The 27669-nt window shown below is 38.5% G+C and overlaps 2 protein-coding genes across 2 annotated transcripts; both read right to left on the bottom strand.

Annotated features, from left to right (window-relative positions):
* Positions 1-2413: 2413 nt before the first annotated feature.
* Positions 2414-4084, bottom strand: LOC132095536 (mucin-2-like; the record flags this gene model as incomplete). The annotated part of the gene is made up of 2 exons (XM_059500639.1): positions 2414-3184; positions 3572-4084. Coding segments are annotated over 2 exons (1284 nt in total), but the record flags the coding sequence as incomplete, so codon positions are not given.
* Positions 4085-8301: 4217 nt separating this feature from the next.
* Positions 8302-10062, bottom strand: LOC132095533 (mucin-2-like; the record flags this gene model as incomplete). Its single annotated transcript, XM_059500625.1, has 2 exons — positions 8302-8973; positions 9463-10062. Coding segments are annotated over 2 exons (1272 nt in total), but the record flags the coding sequence as incomplete, so codon positions are not given.
* Between the last annotated feature and the right edge of the window lie 17607 nt (positions 10063-27669).

Raw genomic sequence — 27669 nt, 5'->3', positions numbered from 1 at the left:
GAGCAGTGGGCAGCCATTTATGCTGCAGCGCCCAGGGAGCAGTTTGGGGTTCAGTGCGTTGCTCAAGGGCACCTAAGTCAAGGTATTGCCTGCCCGAGACTCAAACCCACAGCCCTAGGGTAAGGGGTCAAACTCTTTAACCACTAGGCCACGACTTCTTGTATATTGTTGTTTTCTCTTGTCGGTCTGATTGCTTCTATTGTTCTCATTTGTAAGTCACATTGGATAAAAGCGTCTGCTAAATGATTAAATGTAATGTAACTTATTAGTCGCGGCTGTGCTCGGAAACCATCATCTACTAACACTGCTTTACAGTAGTGAATATCCTGTTTCTATGTACAAAATGCATTTGAAAAAAGTATTAGGCACAGAATGAGCTGCAGTGTGAAAGGTACATTTTCCAAGTTGTCTGAAAAATGGGAATGCTTTATATTTATAAATGTAAGCGTAAGCATTTAACATGTCTTTCCCTGTCATGCTTTGACAGATATGTTTGCTGTTTAATGCCTCTGACGCCTGTTTTCCTCATTGCATAACATATATTTTATAGTTGTAGCATTATCTGTAAATGCTACAAAATATTTCCAAGGGCCTGATGTGGGAGAAGGAGTCCGGAGCACAATTTTTACCGAGGGAGATTAACCACTCCCCAACCTCCCTTTTAGTTTAAAATTATTTAACCCTTTTTGCTTATAATATTCCGCATAACCTTCACAGAAACATTGACTATTTGTTTTACAGGATTTTACATTACACATTGTTAAGAGGCATACATTGGGTAAGATGTGGAATAACATTGTTTAAAATAATTGATTAAAAGTATTGTGTGTGTGTGTGTGTGTGTGTGTGTGTTCCATCTGATTAAATAAAAATAAATCGACAGATTAACAAAATAATTAGTTGCATACCTAGATTTAGGATTTAGCCTCAGTTACCTCTGTCTGTGTGATCCCATAGGAATGTTAATAATTAAATTATTATTTATTATATGTACAATAAAAAAGAGACATGTCGTAATAGCTATCTAGATTGTCCTGTAAACCAGAGACTTTTGTCTTCCAAAAATGAAATGTATTTCTATTTAAAGGGAGGAAATACTTACCGGAACTTAATAACTACCAGACTTTTGAAGGAGGGGATATTCTTTTTAAATAATGGTTCCAACTGTGGAAAACAGGTTGATAATGTCAGGTTCAATATGGAATTAACAATTCTGAATTTTAATTACAGCAAAAAATGCATAATGAAAGATATTTGATAGTCATTCATCAGTTTTAACATAATGTAAAGTTACTGTTGCAAATGTTTTAAATCTTTTTTTTCTGTTATAGCAATTATTTATTCACTTATTTTCAAACTTTTTGCTACTTGGCAACATGTTTTTTTCAGGATTGTAAGCTAAACCTTAAAAAGAAAGTGTGATCAGAAACATATTGATGTATGAACATTTAGAAGTAAAATTTGACAGTAAAATGTAACTAATTATTAAGGCAAGATATTATTATTTAAGCCAGGGCACAAATAAAATTGAACACTATTTGCATTGCACCTAAAATAACTTACATTACTCACTATGTGGGATAAAATTAATTAGGTACAGTAATATCTACACTATTGTGCAGAATGAAATACTAAAGACATTCAAATGTAAAGAGTCTGTTACTATTAAACTAGCAGTGCAAATGGCACCTTGGGATTTTGCTATGCAACGTACCTCTTTTAAGACTCTGCTTTCTCTGGATTTATATGCAGCTGAAGCTCTATTTGACAAATCATCCACAAAAGTTTCATCGCTGGAAAAACTTAAAAGAACTGACTGGGTTGTTTTAGGGGTTGTTGGGACCGCAGTTGTAGGTTCAGTTGTTTGTGTCGTTTCTGTTGATGAAACAGTAGTGGCAAGTGTAGTTGCAGTAGTAGGAGAGTTTGTCGTAATCACAGTTGTAGGTTCAGATGTTTGTGTTGTTTCTGTTGTAGAAACAGTAGTTGGAAGTGTAGTTGCAGTAGTAGGAGAGTTTGTCGTAATCACAGTTGTAGGTTCAGATGTTTGTGTTGTTTCTGTTGAAGAGACAGTAGTGGGAAGTGTAGTTGCAGTAGTAGGAGAGTTTGTCGTAACCACAGTTGTAGGTTCAGGTGTTTGTGTTGTTTCTGTTGTAGAAACAGTAGTTGGAAGTGTTGTTGCAGTAGTAGGAGAGTTTGTTGTAATCTCAGTTGTAGGTTCAGATGTTTGTGTTGTTTCTGTTGTAGAAACAGTAGTTGGAAGTGTTGTTGCAGTAGTAGGAGAGTTTGTTGTAACCACAGTTGTAGGTTCAGTTGTTTGTGTTGTTTCTGTTGAAGAAACAGTAGTGGGAAGTGTAGTTGCAGTAGTAGGAGAGTTTGTCGTAATCTCAGTTGTAGGTTCAGATGTTTGTGTTGTTTCTGTTGTAGAAACAGTAGTTGGAAGTGTTGTTGCAGTAGTAGGAGAGTTTGTTGTAACCACAGTTGTAGGTTCAGTTGTTTGTGTTGTTTCTGTTGTAGAAACAGTAGTGGGAAGTGTAGTTGCAGTAGTAGGAGAGTTTGTCGTAATCTCAGTTGTAGGTTCAGTTGTTTGTGTTGTTTCTGTTGTAGAAACAGTAGTGGGAAGTGTAGTTGCAGTAGTAGGAGAGTTTGTCGTAATCTCAGTTGTAGGTTCAGATGTTTGTGTTGTTTCTGTTGTAGAAACAGTAGTGGGAAGTGTAGTTGCAGTAGTAGGAGAGTTTGTCGTAATCTCAGTTGTAGGTTCAGTTGTTTGTGTTGTTTCTGTTGTAGAAACAGTAGTGGGAAGTGTAGTTGCAGTAGTAGGAGAGTTTGTCGTAATCTCAGTTGTAGGTTCAGTTGTTTGTGTCGTTTCTGTTGAAGAAACAGTAGTGGGAAGTGTAGTTGCAGTGGTAGGAGAGTTTGTCGTAATCACAGTTGTAGGTTCAGTTGTTTGTGTTGTTTCTGTTGAAGAGACAGTAGTGGGAAGTGTAGTTGCAGTAGTAGGAGAGTTTGTCGTAATCTCAGTTGTAGGTTCAGTTGTTTGTGTTGTTTCTGTTGAAGAGACAGTAGTGGGAAGTGTAGTTGAAGTAGTAGGAGAGTTTGTCGTAATCACAGTTGTAGGTTCAGTTGTTTGTGTTGTTTCTGTTGTAGAAACAGTAGTGGGAAGTGTAGTTGCAGTAGTAGGTGAGTTTGTTGTAATCTCAGTTGTAGGTTCAGTTGTTTGTGTTGTTTCTGTTGAAGAAACAGTAGTTGGAAGTGTAGTTGAAGTAGTAGGAGAGTTTGTCGTAATCACAGTTGTAGGTTCAGTTGTTTGTGTTGTTTCTGTTGTAGAAACAGTAGTGGGAAGTGTAGTTGCAGTAGTAGGTGAGTTTGTTGTAATCTCAGTTGTAGGTTCAGATGTTTGTGTTGTTTCTGTTGTAGAAACAGTAGTTGGAAGTGTTGTTGCAGTGGTAGGAGAGTTTGTCGTAATCTCAGTTGTAGGTTCAGTTGTTTGTGTCGTTTCTGTTGAAGAAACAGTAGTTGGAAGTGTAGTTGCAGTAGTAGGAGAGTTTGTCGTAAGCTCAGTTGTAGGTTCAGTTGTTTGTGTCGTTTCTGTTGAAGAGACAGTAGTGGGAAGTGTAGTTGCAGTAGTAGGAGAGTTTGTCGTAATCTCAGTTGTAGGTTCAGATGTTTGTGTTGTTTCTGTTGAAGAGACAGTAGTGGGAAGTGTAGTTGCAGTAGTAGGAGAGTTTGTCGTAACCACAGTTGTAGGTTCAGTTGTTTGTGTTGTTTCTGTTGTAGAAACAGTAGTGGGAAGTGTAGTTGCAGTAGTAGGAGAGTTTGTCGTAATCTCAGTTGTAGGTTCAGATGTTTGTGTTGTTTCTGTGGAAGAGACAGTAGTGGGAAGTGTAGTTGCAGTGGTAGGAGAGTTTGTCGTAATCACAGTTGTAGGTTCAGTTGTTTGTGTTGTTTCTGTTGAAGAGACAGTAGTGGGAAGTGTAGTTGCAGTAGTAGGAGAGTTTGTCGTAATCTCAGTTGTAGGTTCAGTTGTTTGTGTTGTTTCTGTTGAAGAAACAGTAGTTGGAAGTGTTGTTGCAGTAGTAGGAGAGTTTGTCGTAATCTCAGTTGTAGGTTCAGATGTTTGTGTAGTTTCTGTTGAAGAAACAGTAGTTGGAAGTGTAGTTGCAGTTGTGGGAGAGTTTGTGTTTTTAGGGCTGGCGGTATTTGTATTAGGTGTGGTTGTAGTTGTGGTAGGTGTGGTTATAGGTGTAGTGGTACTGGGTGTGGTCATGGTGGGCTCTACCACTGTTGTGTGGGTTTCAATTTATTGTAGAAATTGAAAAAATAAAGGAAACAGTTAAACAAAAATGTTAAATAACAATTCAAAGCAATACAGAATGCATTCGAAATAGTTTTGAATGACACTGTATTGATGATGTTTCTTGTTTGACTTACGTGTTACGCTGGTGATATTAAGAGTGGCTTTGGCTTCCAAAACAGTATTTTCTATGTCCCCGGTATTGGCTAATTGGTCTCCAAATGTAACATCCATGTCAGTGATGATTGACCCTGGACTACAAAAGAGAAAGTGTCATAAAGAATCATAGTGAAAGAGTGGTATTATAAAATGGTGTCATATGCTTTAAACAAAAACTAAGTAAAGTATTTATTACATTTGTTTTAAGATGGTTCTTCATGTAGATTTCCTACTTCATAAACCAGTAAACATTTAAATTTTGGATTTACAATCATTCTTTTGGCAAATTTGGAATAATATTAAGATGCAGTTTGTATAAACAACAAACGATGGTATATGGCCAACACAGACATCTGATCTCACCATCATCTAGCGTTACTTGAAGAGACAGAAGCAACTGATATTAAAGCCTAAATCAATTGAAGAATTGTGGAAAATACTGTAAAAGCAGGATGTGTTTTGAAAAAACACCATGATCTTTTGACATTTAACATCTATTATGCAATCAAAGATGAAGTTTCCATCCCAAAGAGGTTCAAAATCTCTCTCATGGACCTTTTCCTGGACTGTACACAGCTGGTGGAATGACCTCCCAATTTCAATTCGAACAGATTTTTAAAAAACATCTAAAGACTCATCTTTTTCACCAGCACTTGACCAACTAAAACTAGCACTTACCTTTTCTATTCTATTCTTAAAAAAAAAAAACCTTGGCTGCAGGTTCTGTGCTAGACTAACTGAGACTTGTCATGGCACTTGAATGTGTCGTGACATACAGCCAAGTATGGTGACCCATACTCAGAATTCGTGCTCTGCATTTAACCCATCCAAAGTGCACACACACACAGCAGTGAACACACCCAGAGCAGTGGGCAGCCATTTATGCTGCAGCGCCCAGGGAGCAGTTTGGGGTTCAGTGCGTTGCTCAAGGGCACCTAAGTCAAGGTATTGCCTGCCCGAGACTCAAACCCACAGCCCTAGGGTAAGGGGTCAAACTCTTTAACCACTAGGCCACGACTTCTTGTATATTGTTGTTTTCTCTTGTCGGTCTGATTGCTTCTATTGTTCTCATTTGTAAGTCACATTGGATAAAAGCGTCTGCTAAATGATTAAATGTAATGTAACTTATTAGTCGCGGCTGTGCTCGGAAACCATCATCTACTAACACTGCTTTACAGTAGTGAATATCCTGTTTCTATGTACAAAATGCATTTGAAAAAAGTATTAGGCACAGAATGAGCTGCAGTGTGAAAGGTACATTTTCCAAGTTGTCTGAAAAATGGGAATGCTTTATATTTATAAATGTAAGCGTAAGCATTTAACATGTCTTTCGCTGTCATGCTTTGACAGATATGTTTGCTGTTTAATGCCTCTGACGCCTGTTTTCCTCATTGCATAACATATATTTTATAGTTGTAGCATTATCTGTAAATGCTACAAAATATTTCCAAGGGCCTGATGTGGGAGAAGGAGTCCGGAGCACAATTTTTACCGAGGGAGATTAACCACTCCCCAACCTCCCTTTTAGTTTAAAATTATTTAACCCTTTTTGCTTATAATATTCCGCATAACCTTCACAGAAACATTGACTATTTGTTTTCCAGGATTTTACATTACACATTGTTAAGAGGCATCCATTGGGTAAGATGTGGAATAACATTGTTTAAAATAATTGATTAAAAGTATTGTGTGTGTGTGTGTGTGTGTGTGTGTGTGTGTGTGTGTGTGTGTGTGTGTGTGTGTGTGTGTGTGCCATCTGATTAAATAAAAAAAATCGACAGATTAACAAAATAATTAGTTGCATACCTAGATTTAGGATTTAGCCTCAGTTACCTCTGTCTGTGTGATCCCATAGGAATGTTGATAATTAAATTATTATTTATTATATGTACAATAAAAAAGAGACATGTCGTAATAGCTATCTAGATTGTCCTCTAAGCCAGAGACTTTTGTCTTCCAAAAATGAAATGCATTTCTATTTAAAGGGAGGAAATACTTACCGGAACTTAATAACTACCAGACTTTTGAAGGAGGGGAAATTCTTTTTAAATAATGGTTCCAACTGTGGAAAACAGGTTGATAATGTCAGGTTCAATATTGAATTAACAATTCTGAATTTTAATTACAGCAAAAAATGCATAATGAAAGATATTTGATAGTCATTCATCAGTTTTAACATAATGTAAAGTTACTGTTGCAAATGTTTTAAATCTTTTTTTTCTGTTATAGCAATTATTTATTCACTTATTTTCAAACTTTTTGCTACTTGGCAACATGTTTTTTTCAGGATTGTAAGCTAAACCTTAAAAAGAAAGTGTGATCAGAAACATATTGATGTATGAACATTTAGAAGTAAAATTTGACAGTAAAATGTAACTAATTATTAAGGCAAGATATTATTATTTAAGCCAGGGCACAAATAAAATTGAACACTATTTGCATTGCACCTAAAATAACTTACATTACTCACTATGTGGGATAAAATTAATTAGGTACACTAATATCTACACTATTGTGCAGAATGAAATACTAAAGACATTCAAATGTAAAGAGTCTGTTACTATTAAACTAGCAGTGCAAATGGCACCTTGGGATTTTGCTATGCAACGTACCTCATTTAAGACTCTGCTTTCTCTGGATTTATATGCAGCTGAAGCTCTATTTGACAAATCATCCACAAAAGTTTCATCGCTGGAAAAACTTAAAAGAACTGACTGTGTTGTTTTAGGGGTTGTTGGGACCGCAGTTATAGGTTCAGTTGTTTGTGTCGTTTCTGTTGTAGAAACAGTAGTGGGAAGTGTAGTTGCAGTAGTAGGAGAGTTTGTCGTTATCTCAGTTGTAGGTTCAGTTGTTTGTGTTGTTTCTGTGGAAGAGACAGTAGTGGGAAGTGTAGTTGCAGTAGTAGGAGAGTTTGTCGTTATCTCAGTTGTAGGTTCAGTTGTTTGTGTTGTTTCTGTTGAAGAAACAGTAGTGGGAAGTGTAGTTGCAGTAGTAGGTGAGTTTGTCGTTATCTCAGTTGTAGGTTCAGTTGTTTGTGTTGTTTCTGTGGAAGAGACAGTAGTGGGAAGTGTAGTTGCAGTAGTAGGAGAGTTTGTCGTTATCTCAGTTGTAGGTTCAGTTGTTTGTGTTGTTTCTGTTGAAGAAACAGTAGTGGGAAGTGTAGTTGCAGTAGTAGGAGAGTTTGTCGTAATCTCAGTTGTAGGTTCAGATGTTTGTGTTGTTTCTGTGGAAGAGACAGTAGTGGGAAGTGTAGTTGCAGTAGTAGGTGAGTTTGTCGTAATCTCAGTTGTAGGTTCAGATGTTTGTGTTGTTTCTGTGGAAGAGACAGTAGTGGGAAGTGTAGTTGCAGTAGTAGGTGAGTTTGTTGTAATCTCAGTTGTAGGTTCAGTTGTTTGTGTTGTTTCTGTGGAAGAGACAGTAGTGGGAAGTGTAGTTGCAGTAGTAGGAGAGTTTGTCGTAATCTCAGTTGTAGGTTCAGTTGTTTGTGTTGTTTCTGTGGAAGAGACAGTAGTGGGAAGTGTAGTTGCAGTAGTAGGTGAGTTTGTCGTTATCTCAGTTGTAGGTTCAGTTGTTTGTGTCGTTTCTGTTGTAGAAACAGTAGTGGGAAGTGTAGTTGCAGTAGTAGAAGAGATTGTCGTAATCTCAGTTGTAGGTTCAGTTGTTTGTGTGGTTTCTGTTGTAGAAACAGTAGTGGGAAGTGTAGTTGCAGTAGTAGGAGAGTTTGTCGTAATCTCAGTTGTAGGTTCAGTTGTTTGTGTTGTTTCTGTGGAAGAGACAGTAGTGGGAAGTGTAGTTGCAGTAGTAGGAGAGTTTGTCGTTATCTCAGTTGTAGGTTCAGTTGTTTGTGTTGTTTCTGTGGAAGAGACAGTAGTGGGAAGTGTAGTTGCAGTAGTAGGTGAGTTTGTCGTTATCTCAGTTGTAGGTTCAGTTGTTTGTGTGGTTTCTGTTGTAGAAACAGTAGTGGGAAGTGTAGTTGCAGTAGTAGGTGAGTTTGTCGTTATCTCAGTTGTAGGTTCAGTTGTTTGTGTGGTTTCTGTTGTAGAAACAGTAGTGGGAAGTGTAGTTGCAGTAGTAGGTGAGTTTGTCGTAATCTCAGTTATAGGTTCAGTTGTTTGTGTGGTTTCTGTTGTAGAAACAGTAGTGGGAAGTGTAGTTGCAGTAGTAGGAGAGTTTGTCGTAATCACAGTTGTAGGTTCAGTTGTTTGTGTTGTTTCTGTTGTAGAAACAGTAGTGGGAAGTGTAGTTGAAGTAGTAGGAGAGTTTGTCGTAATCTCAGTTGTAGGTTCAGTTGTTTGTGTTGTTTCTGTTGAAGAAACAGTAGTGGGAAGTGTAGTTGCAGTAGTAGGTGAGTTTGTCGTTATCTCAGTTGTAGGTTCAGTTGTTTGTGTGGTTTCTGTTGTAGAAACAGTAGTGGGAAGTGTAGTTGCAGTAGTAGGTGAGTTTGTCGTTATCTCAGTTGTAGGTTCAGTTGTTTGTGTGGTTTCTGTTGTAGAAACAGTAGTGGGAAGTGTTGTTGCAGTAGTAGGAGAGTTTGTCGTAATCTCAGTTGTAGGTTCAGTTGTTTGTGTGGTTTCTGTTGTAGAAACAGTAGTGGGAAGTGTAGTTGCAGTAGTAGGAGAGTTTGTCGTTATCTCAGTTGTAGGTTCAGTTGTTTGTGTTGTTTCTGTTGAAGAAACAGTAGTTGGAAGTGTAGTTGCAGTAGTAGGAGAGTTTGTCGTAATCTCAGTTGTAGGTTCAGTTGTTTGTGTTGTTTCTGTGGAAGAGACAGTAGTGGGAAGTGTAGTTGCAGTAGTAGGTGAGTTTGTCGTAATCTCAGTTGTAGGTTCAGTTGTTTGTGTCGTTTCTGTTGAAGAAACAGTAGTGGGAAGTGTAGTTGCAGTAGTAGGTGAGTTTGTTGTAATCTCAGTTGTAGGTTCAGATGTTTGTGTTGTTTCTGTTGAAGAAACAGTAGTGGGAAGTGTAGTTGCAGTAGTAGGTGAGTTTGTCGTAATCTCAGTTGTAGGTTCAGTTGTTTGTGTTGTTTCTGTTGTAGAAACAGTAGTTGGAAGTGTTGTTGCAGTAGTAGGAGAGTTTGTCGTAATCTCAGTTGTAGGTTCAGATGTTTGTGTTGTTTCTGTTGTAGAAACAGTAGTTGGAAGTGTTGTTGCAGTAGTAGGAGAGTTTGTCGTAATCTCAGTTGTAGGTTCAGATGTTTGTGTTGTTTCTGTTGTAGAAACAGTAGTTGGAAGTGTTGTTGCAGTAGTAGGAGAGTTTGTCGTAATCTCAGTTGTAGGTTCAGATGTTTGTGTTGTTTCTGTTGTAGAAACAGTAGTTGGAAGTGTTGTTGCAGTAGTAGGAGAGTTTGTCGTAATCTCAGTTGTAGGTTCAGATGTTTGTGTTGTTTCTGTTGTAGAAACAGTAGTTGGAAGTGTTGTTGCAGTAGTAGGAGAGTTTGTCGTAATCTCAGTTGTAGGTTCAGTTGTTTGTGTCGTTTCTGTTGAAGAAACAGTAGTGGGAAGTGTTGTTGCAGTAGTAGGAGAGTTTGTCGTAATCTCAGTTGTAGGTTCAGTTGTTTGTGTTGTTTCTGTTGTAGAAACAGTAGTTGGAAGTGTTGTTGCAGTAGTAGGAGAGTTTGTCGTAATCTCAGTTGTAGGTTCAGTTGTTTGTGTTGTTTCTGTTGTAGAAACAGTAGTTGGAAGTGTTGTTGCAGTAGTAGGAGAGTTTGTCGTAATCTCAGTTGTAGGTTCAGATGTTTGTGTTGTTTCTGTTGTAGAAACAGTAGTTGGAAGTGTAGTTGCAGTAGTAGGAGAGTTTGTCGTAATCTCAGTTGTAGGTTCAGTTGTTTGTGTTGTTTCTGTTGTAGAAACAGTAGTTGGAAGTGTTGTTGCAGTAGTAGGAGAGTTTGTCGTAATCTCAGTTGTAGGTTCAGATGTTTGTGTTGTTTCTGTTGTAGAAACAGTAGTTGGAAGTGTAGTTGCAGTAGTAGGAGAGTTTGTCGTAATCTCAGTTGTAGGTTCAGTTGTTTGTGTTGTTTCTGTTGTAGAAACAGTAGTTGGAAGTGTTGTTGCAGTAGTAGGAGAGTTTGTCGTAACCACAGTTGTAGGTTCAGATGTTTGTGTTGTTTCTGTTGTAGAAACAGTAGTTGGAAGTGTAGTTGCAGTAGTAGGAGAGTTTGTTGTAACCACAGTTGTAGGTTCAGATGTTTGTGTCGTTGATGTCAATGTTTGTATCGTGGTGCTACATAATACTGTTGTTAAAAAATGAAAAGTCACAATAATTTTAGGGCATTTTTCACATATAAGTAAGTAATTAGAGATACAAAGATTTTGGATGGTAACTAACTTACAGACCTATACTTAACACTGCAATTATCGTTGCTTTTTTGCTCATCTTGGTAGCTGTGAAATGGATCACCTATAAACATATAATGCATAACATTAGCAAATATGTAACTAATGGCAGAATTTTTAGTCTGAAAAAAAAACTAATAATAATAATAATAATAACATAGATGATTTCTGTTGATGATGATTTTATTTTTGCACAGTTCACATGTCAGTAGAAGATGCTAGTAGTTATCATGAATAACAAAAAATGAGGGAAGAATTACACTACTATTCAAAAGTTTAAGGTCAGTAATATTATTATTTCTTTGATCAAAGCTGTATTTTCAGCATCGTTATTCCAGTCTTCAGTGCCACATGATTTTAAGAAATCATTTGTAATATGCTAATTTGCTGCTCAAGAACATTTCTGATTATTATCAACACTGATAATTTTTTTTGCCAAATTTACTTAAAACGTATGATTATTTTTGCATAAATTTATTATGTAGATCAAACAAGACTAGTATGTAAGTTCTAAGCAGCCATGCATTATATATTTTTTTTTCCTTTTTAATTTTCTTGTTATCTCGACATAACCATAGTTGTTTTCTCATTATAACAACTTAATTTTCTCGTTATCTCGAAATAACCAAAGTTGTTTTCTCGTTATAACTAATTAATTTTCACGTTATCTCGACATCACAATTGTTCTCTAAGAAGTTACAAGACTGCGCCAGCAGGTGGCACTATAGATCGGAGTATAACTGATGGGGTGTTGTACACTATTCACTTTACTGTACGTGGACCTTCCTCGTGATCGCTATAATTTGTGCAGTATTGTTCATTACTGATGTTTAATTAATTCATAAATGTTAAATGCTTGACTAAATATGATTATTTTGTCTATTAAGTTTTAGATGCACGAGTTTCACCAACGCGTTCTGTGTCATAAAATAACTGCTTATCAAAACCAAGGTTGACGTCACTGTATTCTGTTTGCACAATAGAATGTATAAATCATGGACGTAGTGTCCGTGACGTCACCCGTAGACTCCTGAAGTGTGTTTTTGAAGCCTAAAGTGTGTAGAGCGGGCCATCGCCATCTTGGCAGCGCGTCACCGCGCGACTCTCCCGGACAATCAAAAATGGACAAAAAGGCGGGAGCTAGTTGCTGTAGCCACACCCACCTAGCACGACGGCAGTGTCAGCAGCGGCAATCCACCTTTCACTCAAGTGGCCACGCCCTTAATTATGTAGAACTTTAATTCTTAATATAATTTAAACGGATGAGTTATAAAAAAATTCACCCCCCTCACAGTTGTCATGAAGTGCAAAATTAGCTATTTAGACCAAAATCATTTTTTGAACCAGGCTGTAAACATGTTTTTTCCTGCTGTAAAGTTGGGCATTTTAACATGGGGAGTCTATGAGACTGACTCCCTTTTGCAGCCAGCCTCAAGCGGCCAGTCGATGAATTGCAGTTTTAGTCACTTCCTTATTGGCCTCAGGAGAGAGAGCGGGAGGTTGGCGCTCGGTTTGCATCTATATCTTCATTTGTGCTTCTTTTAGGCACATGATTAGGTAGTAATTGGACGGGATTTAACGGTATAGGCTATTTGTGATGTGCCTCTTTTTCTTATTATTAGCTAATCTTAAATGTTAACCATACTGATGAGAAATGTGATGTATATGTAAAGTGCATAGGCTAATTTAATTCAGTTTTGTTCTATAATGTTGTAATCGTTTTTTTTTTCTGCACACACACATACACTATACACGTACACATGAACGCTGTTTTCAAACAGAAGCTTGTAACGCAAATGATATCTGCCACAGCATATAATGACTACTAAAAATGACAAATTATATCTAATTTTATTTCAAGTAAAGGGGAAATTAAAAGTGAGTTTAATCCAAGCAGCTCTAAAAGATCTTAGAATAGTTCTGCATCCTTCTGAAGGAGCACCGTCTGTGCTTGCAGTGTTGTTTTGAAATGTTAATTACAAAAACAAAATGTTTAGTGTACTGCCTCTGGAAAAATCAACAGTGATTGATCAGCCTTTATTTATGTATTGTAGACGTTATTACTAGGCGAAGCTAAATTTGCTGAAATAAAGGCTACAGTAAGATGCCTGTCAAAGTTGAGTTTGTTACTATAGCAACAGTAAAAACTGTTATGTCGTGAATGAGAAAACATCTTTCATTATGTCAAGATAACGAGAAAATTAAGTCGTGATAACGATAACACAAGAAGGAAAAACATTATAATGCATGGCCACTTAAAACGTCCGTAGACTAGTCTTCGTAAAAACTATTTCTTTTTCTGTCTGATGTATTTCATTGTGTGTGTGATCTACGTAACTTTAAGAGTTCTAAATGTGTATTTTTGATTGAATTCAACTTATTAATTTCCATGTTCCAAATTTCAGGTGGGATCTACTTTGATCAAATTTGTTAGTTCATTTTTAAGTTAGGTACATACTTGCATGCAAGTGAGCATGTAGACAGACTGTAATCCTTTTAAGATAATATGAACACTTAATAAAATTATTAGCCAAATGAACACAGGAGCTCAATACCTGGTACACCATACACAATGATGTGTATCAGTGAATAGTGTTTAAGTATGAATGGGTCATTTTGAGTAGAAAATAAACTCCAGATATCACAAAACAATATGTTACTAAACCTAACATCAAAAGCAACCATAAAACAGTGAAAATACAACGCAAAAAGAGTGAAAACAATTACATTTTTAATTATTCATGTGCATTATGGGAAATATGGGATCATAACTTTGATATTTACTTAAAGAATCCTTGTAAACATGAAAAATGGTAAGTAACATATACTTTAGTTCCAACTTTAATTTCTACAACCTGTTAACTGTCACCCGTCCCCTGTGTGGGATGCCTACATTTACTTCACTATATTAAATGAAATCTAATCTAATCTTGACAAACTATATATCGTTGGAAAGGTGCAGTAAAAGTAATCGATTAATGACAAGAGTGCACCCTCAAAAATCTAAATTATAACAGGAGTTTTGACCTTTATTTAAAAAAAAAAGACTTCTTTGTTGCCTTTTTTCTGTATCACATTTTAAAAATCATCAGAAATTATATATCGACTGAAAACTTAAAATCTCAAAATTCATCCTTTAAAACCCATTTTAAAATCAGACATTGCATTACCATGTAAATGGTACATCAATATCATGTTACAAAATATTTTAATTCATGAATTATAAAAATGTAAGTTTGGATCGTGCACTACAAAGTCAATTTTCAAAAATGTGAGTGACAATTGTGTACTAATATAGAATTTACTTTTTTTCTTTAATTATTTTTCCTAATTTTCTTTCGTTTAATTCTTGCCTTAACTTTACTTCACCACAAAATCGTTTTTATCTGTGAACAGTTGTGCTGCTTCATATTCCAGTGGAAAGTGTCATTTTATAAATTGTATGCATCCGTACTAAATGAAAGTGTTGATCAAGAACTTAAATCAAAATTGTGAAATAATTTCATTTTTTGGACATCAAGAGTTAATGTGATCAATAAAAATTACATTCTAAAATATTAAATATGCTGACATACATTTTAAGATGTAAAACATTATTAGACTTCATCATGCTTTCCTTGCGTCAAAGCTATTCATTTTTTATTTATTATTGTGCCCTATTGCATTTGTTATTTTTTTATTTTTTATCATTGATGTCTAAAGGAAATTTAACATATTGTTATAAATATGAATCAGAATGTATGGCTATAGTCATACTCAAACAAGTCAAACTCACCCAATCCATTTTGTCCCTGAGTGCAGTTTCTTACACACAGGTGAAGTCTCTTGATAAAAGCAGGTGAACTCATGCTCTCCTCAAAGTTCATGTTTATATTAGCTCTGTTTTGAGTCACATGACACAAATCACATAGTTGTCAGTCTAAGTGGTGGTACATTGCTAATTCATTCCATCTTTAACCAAACTGGTTATACCTACTTATCCAACAATGCATTCCTCTCTAAACATGCAGTCTTAAGAAATTCTGCTGTTGAAAGCAAGTGTTAATGGAGTGATAAGCAAGTTTGAACTCATACTGTAGACTGCTATTACAGTGAAATCGTGGATAAGTAGTGTATAGTGATTGTTAATCATTTATTGCATGTTAATTGCAAACATAATGTGAGACCTTTTAGAACAATGGCTTACCAAACCTGTGTGTTTGTTTATTTCTTGTGTTGAACACATTGGATCTTATTGGCTTTCATTGTCTGTATAAAATAAACACTAAATGCACAATGCGAGAGTTTGAATTGCATGTGGGTGGGTTATAGATTGGTAAACTATGCCTTTCATTATCCGCACAATGAACAGGTTGCAAAGATTTACACATGGGGAAAATCACAAGCAATTTGTTAAACGTACCAACAATATTCCTAGAAAACAATTTTAAAATGAAAATAAAAGATTAGCATGTACGTGACAAATGAAGTGAAATAATACAAAGAGCAAACGGTTAGGCATGTTATTGTTTATATGCATAGATGATTTTCATTTATAGACACTGCAAAATTTACACCTGTGGCACTAAAACGACAAATAGAATAACCAAACAATATTTCTTTGTACAAAACTATAATATATTGGATACACAGTAGAAATAAAAGTTTTTATTTAACCAAGATTAAACCTGTTCTTCCATCACATTTTGGTTTCAGTCTTTGTTTGTTTGTTTGTTGGTGTGTGGCACTTAGTCCTATCTGCTTTGCATTCGGTAATCATGAAAACATTTTAGCTTCTACATTCTTTATATTTCCGATCTGTCTCCATTAAGATGCGCTTAGCTGTAAGTTTCTGGATCTTCCACATTTGTCACACACACGAATAGCCAAATATAAGCTCTCTGACTCACACTCTTTCACCATTTCATGGTCTAGAAATGGTTTTCATGACAGTGACTTGATTAACCAATGGGTGATTAAAGGTGATCGTTTTAAACATAGGCACTTTGGGAGTGCTGAAGACAAAAACAGTGGTGCTTTTCATGGAGTTCGCAGAGTTATCTGCATTTCCATTTCTGCTGGTGTTGCTTGACAATGGCGGGTTTCTTAGACTTGCTGGTATTGAGGAAATGTTGTTTGACCAGTTGTCTGTGATTTTAGTACCTTCAGAATCAGGCATGTTTAGCCCCCTTTGAGTTAAAATCCCCAAAGTTGAGCTTCTGTATTCATGAGCGGTGACAGGTTTTGAGTCATGGTTTGGGACTGTGAGAGGAGATGGTGGAGAAATTGGGCTTAAGGAGGTGTGAGTGTTCATTTTTTGGTTTTCCTGAGTGGTTGGAAACTTTGAGAGCATGTTCATGAATGTGGACTTTGATTGGATGTGGACTTCCTGTAAAGAAAACGAAAAGGACACTGTTTGAATGAGAGACCCAAACTTTTTTTTTTTTTTTTTTTTACAGAAGAAGGATTTAAACAGTTACGACAACTTAACTTTATAGTACACACTGTAGTGTAAAAAAAGGTGTACATGGTTTAACATCACATTATATGTTATTTTACAGTCAAATAGGAATTACCATATAGTTTACAAGAAAAATCATTAAAAGGGCAGAAGTACCTGTGTGATGCATCACACATGAGAATGTTTTATTTAAATAGTTTTGTATTTTCTGTTATTTAGTTTATTTGTTTATTGTGTTATTTTAGTGCAGTGTGTGTGACCCTGTACACTGTCTATATATTGGGCATGTTTTATTGAAAGGTCATAGCTCTTTATTTGACAACCTGTATTATGCTTGTTATTAGTTTATTATAAGGTAAAATGCAAAATTTGGGAAGTTTAAGTAGCTCAAGTCAACTTTGTTCTTAATAGAACAAATAGTAAAGAGATTTAAATATTGGTCAATATTGTTCTACAGAAATATTTTTTAAATGTTGGTCAGTTTTGTTTGATTAAGAGATTTAAAAATTGGTTGATATTGTTCTTTTAGTAGATTTAAATATTGGTCAATATTGTTTTATCAAGAGATGTTGGTCGATCTTGTTATTTCAGGAGATTTAAATATTGGTTGAAACTGTTCTTTTAAGAGCTTTAAATGTTAGTCCATATCGTTCTGCTAAGAGATTTAAATATTGGTTTAATTGTTCTTTGAGGAGTTTTAAATATTGGTTGAAATTGTTATGTTAAGAGATTTAAACATTGGCCAACATTATTGTTTTAGGAGATTTAAATAGGGTCGATATTGTTGTTTTAGAAGATTTAAATATTGGTTGATACTGTTCTATTAATCAGTTTAAATATTGGTCGATATTGTTCTATTAAGAGATTTTTTTTAAATATTAAAATATTTAAATATCGGTCACTATTGTTCTTTTAGGCGATTTAAATATTGGTTGAAATTGTTATTTTAAGAGATTTAAATATTGTTTGAAATTGTTCTATTAAGAGATTAAAATTTTGGTTGAAATTTCTCTTTTAGGAGATTTAATATTGGTCAATATTGTTCGTTTAGGAGATTACCATTTTTGTTTTATTAAGAGGTTTAAATATTGTTCAGTTTTGTTTGATTAAGAATTTTAAATATTGATTGACATTGTGCTTTTAGTAGATTTAAATATTGGTTGAAGTTGTTTTAAGAGATTTAAAAATAGGTCAAAATTGTTCTTTCAGGAGTTTTAAATATTGGTCAATATTGTTCTTTTAAGAGATTTAAATATTGGTCAACATTGTTCTTTTAGGAAATTTAAATATTGGTCAATATTGTTCTATTAAGAGGTTTAAATATTGTTAAGTTTTGTTCGATTAAGAGGATTAAATATTGGTTAATATTGTTCTTTTAGGAGATTTAAATATTGGTTGATATAATCTTTTTGGAGTTTAAATATTGGTCAACATTGTTCTGTTAATAGATTTAAATATTGTTCTGTTAAGATATTTAAATATTGTTTTATATTGTTTTTTTAAGAGATTTAAATATTGATCAATATTGTTCTACAAGATATCTAAATGTTGGTCAGTTTTTTTTATTAAGACATCTAAATATAGGTCAATACTGGCTTCCTCGGCAAAGAGTTCTTTCAGCAGTAGCACAGGTGGTTTGAGGGTTACAATGGTGGCAAACCCCTCAGGAACCAGAGATCCTCTAGCACTTCGCAAAAAGTTCAGCCGCCAAAGGAACGAACTGGGCCCTCTTCAAAGAGCATAACAGCAGTACCCAGTGGTGCTCCTCCCGATGACCATATGTCCATAACAGCATCAGTTGGAGTTGTATCATTTAATTGAACTTTCTCCAAATGACTGTCAGTTTTTTAGTTTGTCTAGGACTATGGGGCGAGATGGAGGTTTGGTGTCAGTTTTTAAAAACACTGAAGAGTGGAAACTCCATCCCCAGATTTGGAGACGTTTCGGAGCCACTCAGGTAGGTATGTTTGCCTCTCCAGAAACCTCTTACTGCCAGCTGTTCTTAAAACTCGGCATGGATGACTGGCACACAGTTGGCTTTGCAAGTAAAGTAGGCATTTTCTCCAGTGAGCCTTCTCGAACAGTAATGTGCAAGGTCAGGAAGGACAAGGAGCAGGTCCTGCTTGTGGCACCGTATTGGCCCACTCAGACCTGGTCCCTGGAACTAATACTCCTCGTGACCTCCCTTGCAGATTCATCTGAGGAAGGACTTACTGACTCAGAGACTTTCAGGACATACATACCTCTGTAAACTTCCTGTCTGTTCCCTTAATGGGACACAGAGGTTCTTGTTGACCTACCCCAAGTGGTAGTTGACACCACCACTTCAGCACTTAATGGAACCCGTTCATCGAGTGTTGTTCTTCTCAACGAGAAGACCCCCAGAGATGCCCGATCAGAGTCGAGTTTTCCTTTTTGCAGCAAGGGTTGAAGCGAAAGGTTGTCTCCCTCCACCCTTAAAGTCTATGTCACTGTGATTGCTGCTAACTATGACCCAGTGCAAGGGAAGTCAGTAGGGAAACATGAACCATTCATCAGGTTAAAGGGGTCATGTAATGCTTTTTTAAAGATCATGATTTCGTGTATTTGGTGTAACAGGATATATTGACATGCTTTAATGTTCAGAAAACAAATTATTTTTCATATACTGTACATTTTTGTAGGTTTTCTATGCTGCGCCTCTCTCAAATGCATAATTTTCTACAAAGTCCCTCCTTCCAACAAGCGCAGTCTGCTCTTATTGGCCAGCTTACCCAGTGCATTGCAATTGGTCGAACACCGCAAGCACTCGTCGGAAATGCAATGCCCCTTTCCATAATCGCAAGCTTCCTCTTTCAAAATAAATGTGAAAACAGTTAATAATGTCCTTAGTTGTACCATCAGTTCATGCCTGAAAGGGGAACAGAGTGGCGTGACAGACACTGTGATGAAGCTCGTATGTGTTTGCAGTACGCATGCCATGGAAGGTTAAGACAGCTGACTCCACTGTGTGACATTGTCTCTCTCTCTCTTTCTCTCTCTCTCTCTCTCTCTCTCTCTCTCTCTCTTTCTCTCTCTCACACACACACACAAGACGTGACACACAAAACTCTGCATTTGAACATTCAGTAACAAACACTTAAATAACAAGACTTATTTACAATAGCTGATTCAGAACCACCCGATTTTCATAGCAAAGTCAGAATTACCTCCTCTCCAAGGTTCACGAAACAGTCGTCCATCAAATGCATTGCTGTTCTGTTGTAAGTAATCTTAAATATTTCTAACTCCATCTACTTTCGGAAGACCAAATAAAGTGCTTCTGCTTTCGCAAAGATAGCAGAAGATCCTCCCCAGCCCCACTCCATACCCACTTGGGACCTTTTTCTGGTGCTTAAAAAACTAAAGCAGGGCCCACTTGAGCCTTTGCAGTCAGTTGAGCTAAAGTTTCTTTCAATGAAACTCTGCTCCTCCATGCATTGGCCTCCATCAAGATGGTAGTGGACCTGCATGCATGTCACATCCGGGATCACAGGAGACGGAAGATCCAAGTGCAGTGTGAGTTTAATAGGGTTATCCAAATTCAGAGTCAAAACAAGCAGGGGTTGTAATCAATCATCAGTCCGAAACAGAAACAAACAAACAAACAAACAAACAAGAACAGGAACAGGAACTCGAAGACTAGGAACGCGAGGACACTAGGTGACGGAAAGTAAGGTCTCCATGCAGACAAACAGAAAAGGACTGGTTAATATAGGGAGGATAATAACTAACAAGTGAAGACACCTGAGTGCAATTAACAGGAGTGCAATTACTGTGATGAAGGGACAAGGCTAGTGGGAATTGTAGTGCCTATGGGAGGTGCCTATGGGGAAGAGAGACCACTAGTGGACACCCAGGGAAACAGAGACCAGAGAGCGTGACATTACCCCCTCCTCCACGGAGCAGCTACCAGATGCTCCACCCGAACCCAAGAGGAGACCAAGGAATACAGAGACCAGGAGGGAGGTGGAGCAGCGGAGGACCAGGGGGAGGACCAGGGGGAGGGACGGAGGGCCAGACAAAATGGGGAAACAGAGACAAGTGCAATTACTTGTAACAAAAACAAGGAACCCCGGACGGAGGTGGACCGGCAGAGTACCAGGGGGAGGGACGGAGGGCCAGGTAATAGAGGGTAACAGAGACAGGAAGTGCCAAAAAAACAAAAACAACAAAACACAAGTCCACGGGAGAACAGAAAGTTCAGTGGCCCAGGGCCGAACAGGAGCGGTCGAGACAGGAGCCCACCTGGGTGGCACCGAGGACCACCACAGTGGGATCGATGATACATGACAGCAAGTCTGGATAAGCAAGTCTGAAACAGAAAACATGAACAAGTTAAGGGTGGCCTCCGTGGCCACGACAAGATCAGTCGAGTGCTCAGAGAGTTCGGCTGAGACGTGGAGAGGCTCTGGTAGTTCAGCAGAGATGTGGAGAGGCTTTGGTAGTTCAGCAGAGATGTGGAGAAGCTCTGGTAGTTCCGCAGAGTTTAGACTGGATTCAGGAAGATCAATGGTGACATGACTCTGCTCATGAAGATCATTGGTGAATTGACTCTGCTCATGAGGATCATTGGTGAACTGACTCTGCTCATGAAGATCATTGGTGACTTGACTTTGTCCATGAAGATCACTGGTGACTTGCCTTTGCACATGAAGATCACCAGTGACTTGACTTGACTCCTGAGGTCTAACTGTGGTAATGCTTAACTCATGAGTGTCAACGGTGACTTGACCTGACTATGGAGTGTCAACGGTGACTTGACCTGACTCTGGAGTGTCAACGGTGACTTGACCTGACTCTGGAGTGTCAACGGTGACTTGACCTGACTCTGGAGTGTCAACGGGAACCTGAATCGACTCTGGAGGGTCAACTGCCATTGTCCAGAACATTTGCACCAAGCACCCCACCTCACTTCCCTTTTGACGGAGAGTGGTTAGGTTGGAAAGTCTCCCCATCTGCTCCTCTATGGTGGCTGGGGAACGTATACAAAATCCCACACCGCTGGATCTTGCCATGATGGAGTCCTTCTGTCACGTCCGGGAGCACAGGAGATGGAAGATCCAAGTGCAGTATGAGTTTAATAGGGTTATCCAAAATCAGAGTCAAAACAAGCAGGGGTTGTAATCAAACATCAGCCCAAAACAGAAACAAACAAAAACAGGAACAGGAACTCGAAGACTAGGAACGCGAGGACAATAGGTGACGGAAAGTAAGGACTCCATGCAGACAAACAGAAAAGGACTGGTTAATATAGGGAGGATAATGACTAACAAGTGAAGACACCTGAGTGCAATTAACAGGAGTGCAATTACTGTGATGAAGGGACAAGGCTAGTGGGAAATTGTAGTGCCTATGGGAGGTGCCTATGGGGAAGAGAGACCACTAGTGGACACCCAGGGAAACAGAGACCAGACAGCGTGACATTACCCCCTCCTCCACGGAGCAGCTACCAGATGCTCCACCGGAACCTAAGAGGAGACCAAGGAATACAGAGACCAGGAGGGAGGTGGAGCAGCCTATGGTGAGATGCTTATGGGGAAGTGAGACCACTAGTGGACACCCAGGGAAGCAGAGACCAGACAGCGTGACAATGCATTTTTTGTCGTCCCTAAAGTTGACTCCCAGGTAATCCTGAGGCCCCAGCCCGGCTTTGTGCCCAAGATTCCCACTACTCCCTTCAGGGATCAGGTGGTGAGCCTGCAAGCTCTGCCCCTGGAGGAGGCAGACCCAGCCCTAACTTTGCTCTGTCCCATCCAAGTCTTGAGTTGCTACGTAGACTGGACAAAAAGCTTTAGGACCTCAGACCAGCTCTTTGTATCTTAGGGAGGCTGGCAGAAGGGAAATGCCGTCTCTAAGCAGAGTATGGCCCACTAAATAGTGGGTGTCATCACCCTGTCATATCAGGTACAGGGTGTGCCCTGCCTACTCAGGTTTTGAGCTCACTCTGTTAGAAGTGTTGCATTTTCCTGGGCATTGGCTCATGGCACCTCGCTGACAGATATTTTAGAGCTGCGGGTTGGGCAACCCCCAACACGCTCACTAGATTCTATAGCTTTTGTGTGGAGCCATTTTTTTCTTGTGTTCACCTCAAAAGGATAGAGGCACTGTGAGGCCCCATTTTAGTGTTGGCTTGCTTAAACTGCTCCAGAGTGTCCGTACTGTAGACCTTAAAAGTGAAAGTTGTGACATTTGCCAAGTATGGTTACCCATACTTGGAATTGGTGCTCTGCATTTAACCCATCCAAGTGCACACACACAGCAGTGAGAAGTGGACACTCACCCAGAGCAGTGGGCAGCTATTTATCCAGCACCCAGGGAGCAACAGGGGGTTCAGTGCCTTGCTCAAGAGCACTTCAGTCATGGGTATTGAGAGTGGAAGATAGCGCTGTTCTTTAATCCCCCCCCCCCCACCTACAACTCCTGCAAGCACCGAGACAATTCCAACTCTCTAACCATAAAGCCACAGCTGCCCCTTGTCGAGCATTTTCCCAGTGTTATCCAATCTGACTAAGTGGGTAGTGCTATGACAACAGTGAATGGTCTTTTTGTTGCGAGCCCTGGGCTTACACTAAAAAGGGGCACAGGCAGCTCGCACAGGACACTGGATGGGGCAGCATCCATGGCACTATGGTTAGGGATCCCAATTCATGAGTCATGGACGTGATGTAGAGAGTGACCGACTTAAAGGGAATGTTTAATTACATATGTAACCCTTGTTCCCTGAAAAAGGGAACAGAGATGTCACATCCCGTCGCCATAGGCTGCTTTACCACTGCTGAGCAGCAGGGTCACCAGCTTGGCTCCTCTGCGAAAACCTGGTATGCATATCGCTGCTTTTGTTAACAGCAAGAGTAAACAATTCTCAAAAAGTATTCATATACAATATGTCTGGTTGTCGCAAGGTATAAATTCTGAAGAAGTCTGAAAACACTGATTTCTCAGTCAAATGCATGACCATTTAAAAGTATAGTGTGATGTGTGCATGTTGTGCAGATAACAGTGCCTGAGTTTGAAGAGGGCTGGGAACTCTCGTTGTTGTTGTTATAGAAGTTCCTTGTAGAGTTGATGCTCTGAATGCAGTTACAGTTGTTTGTTTGTACTGTGGGTTGATGAGTTCAGGTGTAGTTGTAACTTCCACCAGTATGTCGGGGATGGAGGTCTCAACCAGTGTTGCTGAATCTGAGGAAATAGCCAAACTATGATTTAGTCTTGTATCAGTTGATGTGGACTGGGATGATTGCAATTCAGTCACAGGTGTCAGAGTTTCTTGACTGTCAGTTAAGAGATTTTCTGATGGAGATGACACAGATGCTTCTATTTGTACATTTATCAATGTGCTTTTGAAGTCCGTCACTGTAAATTCAGTTCCTGTTGTGTTACCAGAAAAGGGCAAGATAATTTCAGTTACAGGTTTAATGTTATTTTCAGTGGGTGATGCAGTGTCCTTGGTTATTGAAATTACATGTGTAGTCAATTCTATGTGAGTTTTGATAGTTGACACCATTTCAGTATCAGCTGTGTCATCTGCTGGATCAGTTGTAAAAGATTCTGACATTGGCTTAGTGACACTTTTGGAACTTTGCTTTGTATTTGTAGCTGAAATTAATGTTGAAAATGAAGGCTCTGCAGTGTATTCATTCTCTGGCATGATTGGTGATGATGTAGGCTGAATACTTGCAGAGGCATCAGCAATTGTTTGAGACATTTCTGTTTCAAGGTAGTTGAAATATGTAGTATCTACTTTATTAGTAGATGGGTAAATTGATGGCAAGTCAGAAATCTCACTGAGAGAAGTGTTGTTCAGTTGTGTAGTTGTGTGAATTGTGGAGTAAGACTCGTTTGTAAATGTGATTGTGAGATAATTTGGTTTTGATGTTGTGGTGAAGATGGATGAACTTGAGTCTGAAGTTTTAGTAGTGTAAATCGTTGCAGTTGTCGATTCATTTGATGTGATAGAAACTGGAGTATGGTCTAATGACTTGAGCTGTTGTGTTGTCGTTGTGGAGTATGACGTTCCAGAAGATACATCAGGGGATGAAAATGTAGAGCCTGTAGTTATTGTACGTGAAAGCATTGTTGTTGTTGATTTTGAAAATGCTGTATTTGTTACAATACTGTTGGTTGAAGTTTCAGTAGTTGGCTCAGATTTTTGGATACCAGTTAATGATGCCAAAGTCCAAGATATGAATGTATTGCTGTCTGAGGTTTGCTCTACATTATATTGTGTTTTGAAATCAGTGGTGGTAATGAAAATATCGCTCGCATGACTTGGAATCTGTGTAGGTGTCTCAGATGTTGTTGATGTGTCTGTGCCAGTTGATTTAGTGCTTCCTGTCGAACTGATCCCATGTGCAGTGTCATTGGTTAAGGGCTCCATTGTTTGAGTGGCAATGCTTTGGTGGTTTGATGTTGAGTCAGAAGTGTCACTGAGAGAAGTGTTCTTCAGTTGTGTGGTTGTTTGAATGATGGCGTAAGACTCGTTTGTACTTGTGGTTGTGGGGGGATTTGGTTCTGATGTTGTGGAGGAGATGGATGAACTAGAGTCCGGAGTTGTTGTAGTGGAAATCTTTTTAGTTGACGATTTATTTGATGTGATGGAGACTTGATTATGTTCTGATGATTCAAGATGTTGTGTTGTTGTCACACTGGAGTATGAAGTTATAGAAGACACATCAGAGGATGGAATTGAAGAGCTTGTAGTTGTTGTAGGCGCAGTCATTTTTGTTGTCAATTCAGAAAATGCTGTTTTTGTTACACTACTGTTGGTTGAAGTTTCAGTAGAGGGCTCAGATTTTTGGGTACCAGTTAATGTTTCCAAACTGACAGATATGAATGTATTGCTGTCTGAGGTTTGCTCTACATTATATTGTGTTTTGGATTTAGTGGTGGTAATGAAAATTTTGTATGCATGACTTGGAGTCTGTGTAGGTGTCTCAGATTTTGTTGATGTGTCCGTGCTAGTTGATTTAGTGCTTCCTGTTGAACTGATCCCATGTGCACTGGCATTTGTTAAGGGCTCCATTGTTTGAGTGGAAATGTTTTGGTGGTTTGATGTTGAGTCAGAAGTGTCACTGAGAGAAGTGTTCTTCAGTTGTGTAGTTGTTTGAATGGTGGAGTAAGACTCGGTTGTACTTGTGGTTGTGGGGGGATTTGGTTCTGATGTTGTGGTGAAGATGGATGCACTTGAGTCTAGGGCTTTTGTAGAGGAAATGATTGTAGTTGTCGATTTATTTGATGTGATGGAGGCTTGATTATAGTCTGATGACTCAAGCTGTTGTGTTTTTGCCATACTGGAGTATGATCTCATAGGAGACATATCAGGGGATGGAAATAAAGAGCCTGTAGTTGTTGTTGGCGCAAGCATTGTTGTTGTCGATTCAGAAAATACTGTATTTGCTACTATACTGTTGGTTGAAATTTCGTTTGTTGGCTCTGATTTTTGGGCACCAATTAATGTTTCAGTAGCCCAAGAAATTGATGTTTTGCTGTCTGAGGTTTGCTCTACATTATATTGTGTTTTGGAATCAGTGGTGGTAATGAAAATATTGTTTACATGATTTGGAGTCTGTGTAGGTGTCTCAGATTTTGTTGATGTGGCTGTGCTAGTATTTTTAGTGCTTCCTGTTGAACTGGTCCCATGTCCAGTGGCATTGGTTAAGGGCTCCATTGTTTGAGTGGCAATGCTTTGGTGGTTTGATGTTGAGTCAGAAGTGTCACTGAGAGAATTGTTATTCTGTTGTGTAGTTGTTTGATTGGTGAAGTAAGCCTCGGTTGTACTTGGGGTTGTAAGATAATTTGGTTGTGATGTTGTGGTGAAAATGGATGAACTTGATTCTGGTGTTGTTGTAGAGGACATCTTTGTATTTGTTGATTCATTTGATGTGATGGAGACTTGGGTATGGTCTGATGACTCAAGCTGTTGTGTTGTTGTTACTGTGGAATGTGATGTAATGGAAGATAAACAGTCTTGGGTTATTGTCAAGATTCCTGCAAATAAAAACAAGAAATACTTGTTCAAATACACATGATAGACACATGATTTCTCTTGAAGATACTGTAAATATTGTAAGTGATACTGTGAGAGCTAATATTAAAAAAGCTATTATGTGATAATGAAATTCTTTATGAAATTCACACTCCCCAAAATTAATAATGAAAATCTTGCACACAATGGACTGAATTTGTTTCGATTTGGTATAAAAGCTTCTGCATTTTTTATGTATTTTTTTTAAATATATTTTGCCTACATGTGTGTCAGGGGTTCCCTGGCAAATTTGTTTAAAGGAACAATTATTTAAAACAGATATTTAAAAAAAGTTTGTTAATAAATCCAAACAATCGACTAATGAGAAGATTAATGAAACGCTGGTAAAACTAATGAATGGTGATTTACTAAATAGGAACCGAACAGAAATACACAAGTGACATTTTGAGTGCCTGGTACTTTTTTATGTTGCTCTCTTGTAAGTCAATTTGGATAAGTGTCTGCTACAGACATTATTGTAAAATTGTTGTTACTGCTTTTATTTTAAAACTTAATCAGAGAGGCTAAAAAAAAAAAAGAAAGAAAGAAACCCTACTCTGAAAAACTACTCTTTTCAGGCTAAACCCAGCATCAGTATGGACTGGTCTAAGGAACATCACTAAGTACAAGACACCACTCCCACAGTCTGTGGAGAATCAACAACTGGCCGACAATCTGAATGTATTTTCCTGCAGATTTGAAAAGCCAAGTCTCACAACCCACATCCGCTCTGATCTGCACTTCACACATTCAAACCCCCCCCCCCCCTCCCCCCACACACACACACAGACTTCTACCCCCCTTCCTCCCCCACCATCCAACCTACACTTAAGGTCTGTATAGAGTATAGCCGCGTTTCCACCGCAGGAACTTTACCCTGGAACTACGGATTTTGGGCTGGTACTCGGTGTGTTTCCACCACAGGAACCAAGATGGCGGCACGTCCACATGCAGCGGCGTGCTATCGAGCGGACAGAGCTCTCGTCGCGGGAGGAAAAACCCGCGGCGGCAGGCTTTGTGTTTACATCAATGACGCGTGGTTCCGCTATACTGTTGTGATCTGCAAACACTGCTCACCCCAGGTGGAGCTTATGATTATTAAGTGCTGGCCGTTCTATCTGCCGAGGGAATATACTGCTATACTGCTCATTTCGGTGTACATTCCCCTGTTCAACATCATCAGCAACAGGAACGACACACTAAATTAACTGTACCAGCACATCAGTGAGCAGCAGACAGCACACCCCGATGCTTTTATCATCATAGCTGGGGATTTCAACCATGCTGAAAGACTCTGCAACGCATAGTGAGAGCAGCTGAGAAGATCATTGGTGTCTGTCTCCCCTCCCTCCAGGACATTTATGGAACCCGTCTCACCCGCAAAGCCCTCTGCATCACAGGTGAT

The sequence above is a fragment of the Carassius carassius genome, chromosome 2, assembly GCF_963082965.1.
Source record: "Carassius carassius chromosome 2, fCarCar2.1, whole genome shotgun sequence".
Lineage (NCBI taxonomy): Eukaryota > Metazoa > Chordata > Actinopteri > Cypriniformes > Cyprinidae > Carassius > Carassius carassius.
Note: the sequence above shows the minus strand (reverse complement) of the source record. Positions and strands in the feature narration are given on the sequence as shown.